This window comes from Xiphophorus hellerii, chromosome 18 (genome assembly GCF_003331165.1).
Source record: "Xiphophorus hellerii strain 12219 chromosome 18, Xiphophorus_hellerii-4.1, whole genome shotgun sequence".
NCBI lineage: Eukaryota > Metazoa > Chordata > Actinopteri > Cyprinodontiformes > Poeciliidae > Xiphophorus > Xiphophorus hellerii.
The window spans coordinates 7,949,958-7,962,844 of record NC_045689.1 but is presented as its reverse complement, the minus strand read 5'-3'; the positions used below and the strand labels follow the sequence as shown (position 1 = coordinate 7,962,844).

Sequence of the window (12,887 nt, the reverse complement as noted above, 5' to 3'; positions counted from 1 at the left end):
GATGATGCAGGTACCCAGAGACTGTTTAAAATCAGTTTTGTTTTTTTCACTTTTGACTGTTTCACTTCACACTTTTAACCTTCTAAAGCTAAAGTTCCTGACACAAACATGACCCATGGAGGGCAAAATGTCTGGCATGTCAGTTTATTTTTTCACAAGGAGAAACAAAGACAGATTTCAAGCGTTTTGTCACAGCCTCAAATGAATTTCCTAAGTGGAAAGAAGCAGAGCTAAACATGGGGGAGGATGGGGTCTCTAGTACGAAATGCCCTTCTAAAAACGTTTCTCAGGACTTTGAGAGGTCATTAATTTGGCAGCTCTTTTTTTTTTTTTTTTTTAGCTCCCTGACAATTGTCATCAATCAGAGGTGTTATTAGTATTCGCTTGAGCTCAAGCTCTTGAGTATGTCCCTGCTCAGATGGAGACCACACACTATTAGGATGAGGTTAAGCTTGTGGATGTCACTTCACATTGTCCCCGCTCACCTCTTTAGGATTTGGTTCTGCTGAATTAGTAAAATTTCTTAAGCAGGACGAGGAACAACTGGGGAAATATATTAATTTGCAAAGTAATGTTCCCCATAAAATGTTAGTTATTGTTTAATGCTGCAAGGAACTAAAAAATAATTTATCAGAATATTTTCAGTGTACAAGCTACATTAAACCTCCTAAGCTGTGGTCTCTGTTTCTATTTTTGAGTCGATCTGCACCTTCCCTTCCCCTCCCATCCTCACAGCTTTAGCGCAACAATAGAAACTTGTTTCCGGGATCTGTGCGTCAGACTCTGTGGTCTGAATGACCTACCAGCATAAAAGCCAAGACCCCCTGACAAGGCTAAAAATGGGAGGGGGTTATGGCTGCCATGACTGGAATAATGTCATTTTGCCAAAACTGTGCTGCTAGAAGAATTAATTTTAGAATTCCCTCTACGAATCTGATATGTTGTCTTGTTTGCAAGCTGCATTTTTTTGTCTTCACTTTGTATTTTAGCTTAGATTATGTTTAAAGAATTAATGCCTTAAAAAATCTTTCTTTTTTTTTCTCATTAGTATAAAAAACATCAGACAGTTCCAGTTTGTTCTTGGTGGATTTTATTATCTGACACCTTAAACTTCCAGTAGCTAGTAGTAACTAGTTTTATACAGAATTGAAAACACAGCTGGACCTCATTGGTCTGTACCATTAGAAAACAGGTTAAACCAAACAACAAAATTTACACAAAGAAAAGTAAATAAAGTTATTAATCTAATTTACAAGCTTATCTACACAAGTAAATCGTCTGCAAAGTAAAAACCACAATACATTAAACTCAGAAGGTTACTTTAAAGAGAATAAATAATGCTATGCAAAAAGAAAACACTCCATTTGGTTGCGTCTGGTGATGCAATCAATGACATCATAAACAGGAAGTGGCGGGCCGGCCCCTGTTCCGGCGGTAGGATTTGAACGGAGGGACAAACGATGGTGAGTTTCAACAAATAAATAAATAAATGTACGAGAAATTTACCGTGTAGCTGGAGGGAAAAAAAACTAATTAGTTGATGTTTCAGTAATGTAAGCTTTGTAAACGTGCATAAATGTAAACTGTAACATAATGTCACTACAATAGTAAGTGAAGCAAAATGACAACACCAATATTAAAAGATGGTCAACTGTAAAAGAGATTAAATAAATTAGGAATATGCTTAAATGACAAGTAAATAAATACAAACTCAACCACTTTGTCACAATTTGATATTCCAAAATGAATTGGTGTTCAATTGTGAAGCAGCTAAAAATTCCCATTTCTGGATTTGTGTGCATATAATTCCAAGTTGTGTCACTGGTTCCCAATTGAATTAAAAGTCCAAACCTTGACTGGGCCTTTCATACATTTAGGATTGTTTTGCTATTGGAAGGTGAAGCTTTAAATGAGTCTTAATTATTGTGCAGCTCTGAAAAGAATACTTATTTATTTATTGGTCTTCATGATGCTTTTTTTATAGTTTTATTTGAAAAATTTTGTTTGTAAAACATGTTGTTTACGTTATTATTATGCACTCTCTTGTAGTGCACTATCACAATGAAATTTGAATAAAATTCATCGAAGGCTGTTGTAGCATGACAAAATGTTGAAAAATTCAAGGGATGTGTCTTTTTAAACCACTGTACATCTGAGCTGCAACGGTCCAAATTGTTCTTCACATTTGGTCCTTGTTTTTAGGTTTCCTTTCAGTCAGCAGAGTTGTGTTGGCCAACTGGTTGCATAATCTCCTTTCTGCCTGGGAATTAACATAAGAAAGAATTTTGCTCTGCTTCACTGATTTTTATCATTCAAACACTTAAAACAACTCCGTGCCTCTGTAAATTTATTGACATGTTCTATTTTTTTCTGTTCTAGAAAAAGAGAAAAATAAATATTTGTATCAAATGGCTGGAGACATAGGAACAAATGCTATCATTAAAAGTAAATTACACCATTTTTGAGGTTCGGAATGTACTAGAAAATAAAGTAAGTGCTGGCACCAACACTGTCTGGCTGTTAGACACATACTCCCTTGTATTCAGTGCTGGCCATGAAACTTCCTGTAAATACAGTGATTGTTTACAGCAGAAGTTTCATACCCAGGATTTCTTAGGGTCAACGTTTCTTCTGGCACACTGAGCCCGAACTGCACTTTATTCCCCTTTAATTTAACAGCTCCGGCAGCTTTTCTAGTTAAATCGACTGTTCATTATTGAGACCCGTTTTACGAAGGGGCTGTGAGGTGCAATTTAATGAATCTCTGGCACAAAGCTCCCTTTCAGTGCTGCCCGAAGAATAGAGGGCTATTTAGACCCCGCTAGGGCTTTATGTCAAAGGCGGCCCATAATAGCTGTCAGGCCAGGGCAGAAATTCCCACTGGCCTGGGAATGCACTAGAAATCAACTTTTGCCATGAGCAGATTAAGACAACAAGCAAGCAGTTGGGGAAGATTCTCCAACATACTGGCATCTGTTTGGGGACAAAGATTTTCCCACAGAAAAGAAGCAACTTTTTGCCACTGTATAGCTTCAGTTTTCAACTTAGTAAGTAATGAAATTACAAATAAATCTCTTACAGTCTAAAACCAAAACAATTATCAGAAAATTCAGCTTTTTATGAATTGATCAAATATTTTTGTTGGTTTAAGCAAAAATAAATTTCCTCCTTGTCTTTGATGTTTTCTACCTTTAAAATTTGGTTTTTGCAGTTTTGAGGAAAGCTCTTATGTTTTTACTTGCGTCCATAGACATATTTTACCAGATAAATTTGACCAAAGTAAATGGTAAACTTTCTGTGTCTTCACATAGTAAAACTTTTATGTTTTCAACAGTTTTCCAGTTCAAGTACTTAAATGGCACTTAAAACACAAGGCTGTTGTATTATGTTGGTCTTGGATTCTGACAACTTTTTGAGTTGACAGGTTATCTTTCTCAGATATTTACATTTGTTTAATATAAAACCTTTAAGCGTTACAAAGGCAACTATTGACTGTAATAGTGAGAAGAAATGGCTTTACAAAAAAATAAATACAATAAAAAAATAATATATATATACTGTATATATATACTGTTTTCCAAATAATTATGCAAATTGGATTTAAGTGTCATAAAGATACAATTTTTTGTTGTGCTATTTATAGATGGTATTGTGTGTCAGAGCTCTTTGAATCACTATAATTAATTTCAGAGAGCTGTGTTGATTAGTTTGTCTGGTGAGCTCAATTAAAGGAAATCTACTTAAGAAGGATGTTCCACATTATTAAGCAGGCCACAGGTTTCAAGCAATATGGGAAAGAGAAAGGATCTCTCTGCTGATGAAAATCATCAGATAGTGTAGTGCCGTATGATAAGATAAAACATTAGATATTTAACGAAAACTGAAACGTTATCGTACTGTGAAGAGATTTGTGGCTGATTCAGAACAAAGATGGGTTTGTGCAGATAAACGCATAATGAGGGAGGTTTCTGTTGGACAAATTCATCGGATTAAGACAGCAGCTGTTAAAATGCCCTTACAAAGCAGCAAACAGTTATTTGAAGTTGCAGGTGCCTCTGGAACCTCAAGGTGGAGGATCCTCTAGAGGCTTGCGGTGCATGAACCTACTATTCGGCCGCCCCTAACCAGTAGCTCACAACCAGAAACGGTCACAGTGGGCCCAGCCGTACATGAAGATTAATTTTCAAACTGAAGACTGCTGTGCAACCCTGGATGGTCCAGATGGACGCAGTAGTGGATTGGTGGATGGCCACCACGTCCCAACACAGCTGTGACGTCAGCAAGGAGGTGGTGGAGTCATGTTTTGGGCCTGAAATCATGGGAAGATTGCTGGTCGGCCCCTTCAGAGTCCCCCAAGGTGTGAAAATGACCTCAGCAAAATATATGGACTTTCTGACTGATCACTTTCTTTTATGGTTCAAAAAGAAGAGCTGTACCTTCTGTAGCAAAATCATCTTCATGCATGACAATGCACCATCTCATGCTGCAAGGAATACCACTGTGTCATTGGCTGCTATGGGCATAAAAGGGGAGAAACTCATGGTGTGGTCACCATCCTCCTCTGACCTCAACCCTATTGAGAACCTTTGGAGTTTCCTATGTTAACATGTAACTCTGTCTGTTAAGATGTTTTTGATTGAAATAGCTTTTGATTTTAGTACATGTGACCACTTAATGCTGCACATTCAAAGAATGACCGTTTGCAGTACTTTATAATCCATAAAATGTTTAGAAAATCTGCTGTGCATAATAATTTGGAAACAGTGCATTTTGAGTTTTTTATTTTTGAAAAAAATATTGTTCTCATGGGGAGCTTTGTTCAGTAAAATTTGATTGTAATTTGTAAATTTGATACTGTAATAGTTCATGACTTGAAAATTATACTGACCATCATTTGCATTGACCATTTAAGAAAATCTGAGAAAACATCACTTGCACAATAATTTGGAATATGTATATATATATATATATATATATATATATATAGGACACACTTTCTCATTGAATTCAATGAGAAGGTGTGTCCAAACTTTGGTCTGTACTGTATATATATATATAAATAATTAATTTATTTTAATAGCGCTATTTCTGGTGTTCGACTGGTTAAGCAATTTGTTGGAATTGTGTTTAGTGACTGCTTTTTAGTTTCAAAAGAAAATAAAACATGCCATCAAATGGGGCTTAAAGAGTCTTTTCTTCTCACTATTACAGTCATATCCAACAGTTCCACAAAAGCTGTCATGGTTCAGAGCACACACTGACAGTAAAACCAGTGGAGGAGCTCTCTGACAGAGCACATTGTCTTCTGCTCAGTAGGAAATTTCAGACAAATCCCTCTTAGATGCAGGTGGTTGGGCACAAGCAAAGAGTTAAGTTCCCTGGTTTCCCTTCGCTCCTCCTCTTTGATGTTCTGACATCATCGGTCCTGCCCCCTGAAAGATCCCCTTCCTCATCCTCAGTGGCCGTCACTTCCAGTCTGGATTGTTTATGGAAACTTCACGAGCAGCATCAGGAGCAGGTGTTTATCCGCAGAACAAAGTCATGCTTTGAAGACACTTTCAGTTCAGGGATCACAGTGGATGCCACAGGTGTAGCCGCCGGGCTCGACAGAGTTATGGCGGTTCAAACTGCAATCATGAACCCTCAGTTTATGAGTTTTTGCTTCCCCGACTTCTGTGATGGAGTACGACGTGGAAAAGAGTCTGGATGGGAGTCTGCTGTGCGAGGCAGAGAACGACGAAGACTTCAAAGAGACCACCAGGGACCTGCTGAGCTTCATAGACTCAGCCTCCAGCAACATCAAGCTGGCTCTGGACAAGCCGGTGAAGTCCAAAAGGAAAGTCAACCATAGGAAGTATCTGCAGAAGCAGATCAAACGCTGCACTGGTATTATAACACCAGGGAACACATCAGAAGCCCCGGTGAAAAGACAAGGTTCCCCGGTGAGTCAGCAGGGCCCTGTGCAGAGTAAAACTCTACAGAAACGAGAGGGGGGTCAGGCCAACCTGCAGAGCAAGAGCTTGGCTGCTCTCTTCAGCCCTGTCAAGGAAATAAGGGGGGAGAAAGCAAAGAAGCCCCCCATGAGGCACCGTAATCTGCCTCCGTCTTTCTTTACCGAGCCTGCCAACTGCTCCAGAGTTAGCTCCACGTCTGGAATGACGCTGAAGGACTTGGAACGGGGCAACCCGGAGGCCGCTGACTTCTTTGAACTCCTGGGGCCCGACTACAGCAACATGGTGAATGAGCAGGACATTTATCAGGGCGTGCCTTTGAGGGGGCAGCCAGACCTGGGAGGCCTGGACCCTTCTTCCTATGACCATTTAGTTGGTGGTCTCCTCTACACTGAACCCTGGACTAACTGCTCTGGACAGTGTAAAAAACCCTCAGAGGGTCTGCGGTCAGGTCCACCGCAGCCTCCAGTCTATAGTCAGGCTGAGGACACTTCTGTGCCCTTAGATGACAACGGCCTGTGCACTTTGACCTTCCCGAACTTCTTCCCAGACTGCTCCATATCTCAGGTTACCTATGACTTAAATGGTGGATATAACAAAACACATTTTTCATGTCTATGAGAAACTGAAAAGCCTGCAGACTGTTCTAACAGTAGAGGAAGACACTTTGATTTTCATTAACATTGCAACTCGGACACCGTTTTCATGTTGCGTCTATGAAAGACCCATTTTATAAAACGCCAAAAGCTTCATGTGTGTATTTTTTTTCCATCTCAGGCAATTAACAAAGACTTTCTGAAAGGATCTAACTGTAAGGTGACAGTGATGTTTATCCTGCTTGACACATCAGTTTGTCCTATAGTGGCGGATTTTAACAGTGAAGAAGCTGAACTAAACAACAGATGCACTTTTCCAACTTTATTAGTAAAGGTCTGTGCAGCAGCACAGAAAGAGGGAAACTAATTATTGCTAAAACAATGACGTGTTTGTCTACCAGAAATTTATTCAGAATTTATTTTCAGCTGGTCGACTGAACACTTTTCGTCCTTTTTTGGGAAGGCATTTATTGTATCTAGCTATTGTAACAGGACAAAATAAAGCTGGTCTTTATTGGTGTGTTTGTTTCCTGCTTATTGTGGATAAGTGTAACACAATTTTTCACTCAGTGACTACAACTGCATTCTACCTCGATGAGGTTCTAGTGTTGAATTTGCAGGCCTGTTATGATAAAAACAGGCAACAAATTTACAAAACATACCGGCTCCCCCTAGTGGCTATGTTTTTTGTAACAGTATGAACCCATAGCACAAAGTTTGATAAGTTCGTGCATATGTGTAAAACTCAAGGCCTGGGGACCAAATCTGGCCCGCCATAACTTTTTATGTGGCCCTCTGAGAAATAGTACTTTTAAGATAACAGTTGTGTGCTTAAATATTATTTTGTCAATCAAATCAAAGCAGTTATATCTGAGTAGAGCCAAAAGAAGTTAATATGAAAAGATGTTTAATATTTTATTCTACAAAGTAATAGAACGCAGTTAATAATATTTTAACAATTTAATTGGTAGTTTTATCAATATATTCTGCCACAAGTCAGCCCTATTGAGTACATTTGTGATCTTCAGTTGGCCCAAAGTGAAAATGAGTTTGAGACCCCTGAGTTAAAGGGCCAATAATACAAAAAAACTGATTCAGATTTATTTCAAACCTTTATTTCTGTTTATTTTAGATATTATAGCTTACCGCTCATGAAAACTAATTTAGTTTCTTAGAAAATACATTACTTGAAAACAATAAAAAATGATGTTTTAATAGAGAAATCTCAGTTTATTGAAATGGCTGTCCATATGTTGTACAGTATCTGCACTCAGTACTCAGCCTCAACTGCTTTTACATGAATTACAGCATTAATGCATCATGGTGTGGAGCTGATAACGAGGTCCAGGTTGCTTTAAAAGGAAACTTCAGTTTATCTGCATTGTTGGGTCTGGGGTTTTATGTTTTTTTTAAACAATGAAAATGAGGTTTAGTTTACTTGATACCTAGGGTCATTAAAACAGTGGACAAGTGGAAGACCTAGTGGGAAATAAAATCAGTTTTTTTTATAAAGCTTGTCAGTAGACAGAAGCGAGAAATGCTCCAAATTTCAGTTTATGCATTTTTCTCATTTCTCATCCAATTTTATTGATTTCATGACCATTTGCACGCATGCTTTTCCTTCACACATGCACTAGATGGCAGTAATGGTTCATGGAAGGGCTTCCCCACCACTCCCATCTGGCCATAAATGATGTATGATGTTTTGCATATCATTGTAGTCTTGTATAGTAAAAACCAAGTTGTTCATCGAATGTCTGCTTGCATTATAAAAATAGATTTGGAGAAATATGAGCAGTTGTTAAATTTGATATTTAATCACTGTTTTTATACTACTCCCATTTGAGAAGGATTCTCCTGAAAATGCTCACGTCTTTTGAGCACAAAAAATGATCTAATGCTCCAATTTGAAGACATGTTCTGCAAGACCTGTGGTTTGCCTCCTGCCAGTTGGCTTGATTAGCAAATTGTTCATTACTATAATACATCATACACTGGGACAGACCATTATTTTATCTTTCTGTACACTGAAGTACACACACAGGAGGCATATGGATTTTCTGTCCCAGAGTTGACACTGGCTAATACATTCAGATTAGGTCGCACTGATGGCACAAGAACTGCATCCTGCTTTGATTCGATAAATAGTACGGTGGAGATGCTGTGTTTGTCCAAGTGATTAACCACTTCTGAGGTTTTGCGCATAGGAATATCGAGAATGGAGTGTTCGGTTTAAAAAAAAAAAATCTGACAAAATATATTGCAGAGATACACATGCCGAATGCAGCTAAAATAGACATTATTGCAGATAACGTATGTAGAAAATGAATGGCAAAGGTCAGGATTAAGTTCTCATCAGGGACCCCTTTGCAATTTCATAAGCAAAGCAACAAAATATCTAAATATCATTGAGTTTTGAAATGTTTTTCTTTTTTGTCTTCATTTTTATACTCCTTTCAATAATTACATTGGTTTACCATAAATGTTGCTTAAACCTTCTGATTTTAGTTGGCCATGAGTTCTTAGGGTTTTTATGCAGCAGTGTCTTTCATAGCAGGATTGTTGGACGATTCCATCTGTCTTTTTCCTTGAAACTTGTCAGTTTCGCGGTTGCTATGCTATCCAGAAGAGCAAAGCAGCTTCATAAATTTGACCGGCAGCCAAAAAGAAAGATGAGCAGAGCCAATAACATTTTGATAAGTTATTTTAGCTTACATTTTACAATGTTGATAAAAACAGGTTATATTTTATAATTAAAACTTATATGATCAAAAAATTTGAGATTACGTTTCTTTCTTTTTTTTTTTTTTTTGCTCACCTTCTTCCATCTTTCCCCGATAGCCTCCTGATGACCCCCCATTTTGAAAAACTCCCATAGAGAATAAGCTCTGTTTGGTTTCTGCTGTTGAGACAGATGTTGACCAGGTTTTAAATTTGTGAATGTTAAGTTTAATTGTAGCAACATATTCTGCTTACTTCTCTGCCTTCTGCATGAATTTTGTCAGATTACTTTAATGGTTAAAGGTATTTATTGCTGCTGTTTAGTGCGTTCCAGTTTTACCTTATGTTTCATTGGTATTCTGATTTTTAAATTTTAATATTTTTTAATAGGTTTTGGCTCTGTAAACAGTAAACAGTAGCTTGTACAGTTTTTAAAATATTGATCAGAGCATCTCAGAAATGTTCTACTCTGTCTTCTCCTGCAAATCCTTGATGACTGAATAAACATTTACATTGCCAGATCTCGCTGTCCTCCTTTTATACATTCCCCCTTACACATTCCCGCATGGATAACATTTTTTCCCCATGTGCATTTTTTTTCTGGTCTTTACTTATTTTACCAGCAAACTTTGCTGGTGCTGTTATCAAATTCCTGCTCTGCCTTAAGGCGTATCCTAGCAACACTAAAGGGCTGTACTTTTGGTTTAGGATTTAGCAGATACCACCAGTGACTGAAGATGTTCATAACCATAAAATATTGCCATAGTTTGCATATTCTTCAGTGACATTCTAGAAAAGGTATCAGAGTGACTAGTTTTCTCCAGGTCTATGAACCAACATCGTGGTGCCTGTATATCTGTGCATTAGCTGCAAAAAAAAAAAAGAAACATAGAATTAAAACAAAAAACATTTTTTTCATGCTTAAAAGAAATACAAAATGACTTATTTAGATTTTTTATTTTTGAAAACTCACTAAATTTTACTCTTCTTTATATTATTGTTTAAGTCTATGTGCTGATAAATCTAGTGATCAGTAAGCTCTGGAATTTTAGAAGTGGAAGTGAATGTTACTTTTTTCTTTTGAATAAAAGCTGCTATATCATGTTATAAGTATATTTTATTTACATGTTTTGTGCAAACACTATGATCCTGAGAAACTCATATTATTACTCAACGTTATAATATTGTGAGAATGTCAGGCCTGCCTCTACACAGCTACTCTATAATGCTACATATCTGTTATATAACTTGGCAAATAATTTCTAAAGAGAGCTTCTCTCTGACCAAAAGTTCTTCCTTTAGGTTCTATTTAAATATTTTCTGCTACATTCTTGAAATAAATTGTCAGCACCAAACAACTTCAGACATACAAATCTGAAAAAATGTTTCATCATGAAATGTGTTGTGGGCAACCTTCGACCTACCCACGACATTCACCAGCAAATGCTGTTAGTGGAGATGTGACTTTAGAGCTTATGCTACATTTTTCTACCCACCAGTGGTAACAGTCAGAATCAGTAGGATCCTTTCTAAAGCCTGAATAAAAACACAGTGGCCACAAGCAAAGGTGCTTTGTAAACATTCACTTCATATTAATATTTTATCCTTGGCTTGATCTTTTACTTTTCTGCAATATGCGATTTCATTATGCAATATGTGATGTATTTTGAAGCCTCGACACTTTCCATTTTGAATTAATTTTATTCAGCATTTAAGCATTGTTCTTTTCCCCCCGTAGGGTGTTGCGAGCTTGCACTGTGTGTATTTGTTGGGGTGATAAGAAAAAACTGTGCAGCTGACAAAAGTCTTAGATCCATTACAGACAACACAGCTCTGAATTTTTCATCTCTAGAAAATTATATTGACAGACACAGTTTCAATCCAAGCATCTTACTTGGCAGGGAGATTTAAACTGATTCACTTGCTTCTTGTGCAATGTGTTTCAATGTGAAAAAACTCAACATGTGATCATAAAATCAATGTGGGGGTTTGGTAATTGGAAATGACTTTTAACATATTTTTCATCTTATTGAGGCTTTACTTAATTAGTTAAGTGCACTGGCACTTTAATTATTTAATATTTTATTGAAAAGTGAATTAAAATCAGTATTTAAAGTTGAAGGTGAAACTCAAATTGAATCATTTCATGCTGATAAATTTGAAGTGCTTATTTTTGTTAATTTGAATGATTATAATACACACATGATGAAAACAGAACATTATCTGAGAAAATTCCAGAAAAATATGCAATGTACATTTTTACATTTTTCTACAAACAAACCCCAGCGGACACACTGATTCGCACACACACTTTCAAATTCACATCATCCAGAAGGACAAGGTCATACCAACAGAGTTCATATTTCATCACAGTTAGGATACCCTCCTCAAATATCTTTTTGTGGAGCAAAACATGATGGCACATGTAGGCAATCAGTTTCCTTATATGGTATGTCTGGAATGTTGATGCAGGGCATGGAAAAAAGAAAACAAAAACAATACAGATTACATAAGATCAATAAAATAGTCTATGACATCTTAAGGAAGATAGAACACAAAAAGTTAGGCTTAAATAAGCTAGCTGTTCTCAAAATGCTCTAAGCATCATCATGGAAGGTTGAGTGGAAAGAAAACATTTTAGAAATATGTGCAAAAAGGATAAATGCAGTCTGTGTTTAGAAGTTTTAAAGCTAAGCCTTTTCAAGAGTTTGAGGGATATTCATGAGGTTTGGGACACCTCAGCAGAGCGACAGCCTTATCGTCCCCATGCAACACTGCATTGATGCAGTTATTCATGCGAATTGAGCCTCATCCAAGCTTTGTGTGCATCTAGTGTACAGTACACGAGCATACTTTTCAGCAGGCAGACATTTATGTTTTAAAAACCAGTTTATTCGCTTTTATGAAGTGAAACTTTGCAGAGAAGCAGCAATTTTGTTTCAGTGATTGCTGCCATCCAGTTCCTTCAGAACCATCTTTGTCTACTGCAGGCTTCTATAGTTAAAAAGTCAAAATGCTTTGACATGATAAATATCTTTTGTCAAAGAACTGATCCACGAGCCACTGAATTATTAAAGGTTCCTCCGCCAAATCCTGTCTGGGTTGTTCGCAAAGTTAAACTACTCAGAGAAGTGAGGTGTAACTAATAGCTAACTCATCCTGTTAGTTATTTTCCACTGATACTCATTGTATTACAAACTAATAGTCCTCAGTTTACCACATCTCCTTTTCCAGCTACAGACCAGCTCTCGTTTGTCTTGTTGCAGCTTCATGCCTTTATAACTCAGCTAAGCATATTGTCATTTGCAACTTTTTTTCCTTTTGCAAAGCATTGGAGTGATTTATTAAACTGCCAAGCTTTTTTTTTTTTTATTTAAATTGGCACATTTGGTTTTGCATATCTTTTCACATCTTTCTAAATAATAAAAGAATGAACTAAGGATTCCCACGCTGAGAGTGCATACTTGAAATGCTTTGTGCATCCTGTTCCTCCTTAAGAAAGGAAGTAATCTTGATCAGCTGAAAACATTTGCTGTGTTTAGAAATCCAGAGATTGTATAATATTGGAGTGGCACTTAGATATACAGTACAGACCAAAAGTTTGGACAAAACTGTGTGT

At 37.1% G+C, this 12,887-nt stretch overlaps 1 protein-coding gene across 1 annotated transcript; it reads left to right on the top strand.

Moving 5' to 3' along the window:
• The first annotated feature begins 5,341 nt into the window (after positions 1 to 5,341).
• On the top strand, positions 5,342 to 7,067 carry fam181b (family with sequence similarity 181 member B). The gene is given in 2 exon segments (XM_032546223.1): positions 5,342 to 5,671; positions 5,673 to 7,067. Coding segments are annotated over 2 exon segments (1,230 nt in total). The 3' UTR covers positions 6,573 to 7,067.
• Positions 7,068 to 12,887: the final 5,820 nt, after the last annotated feature.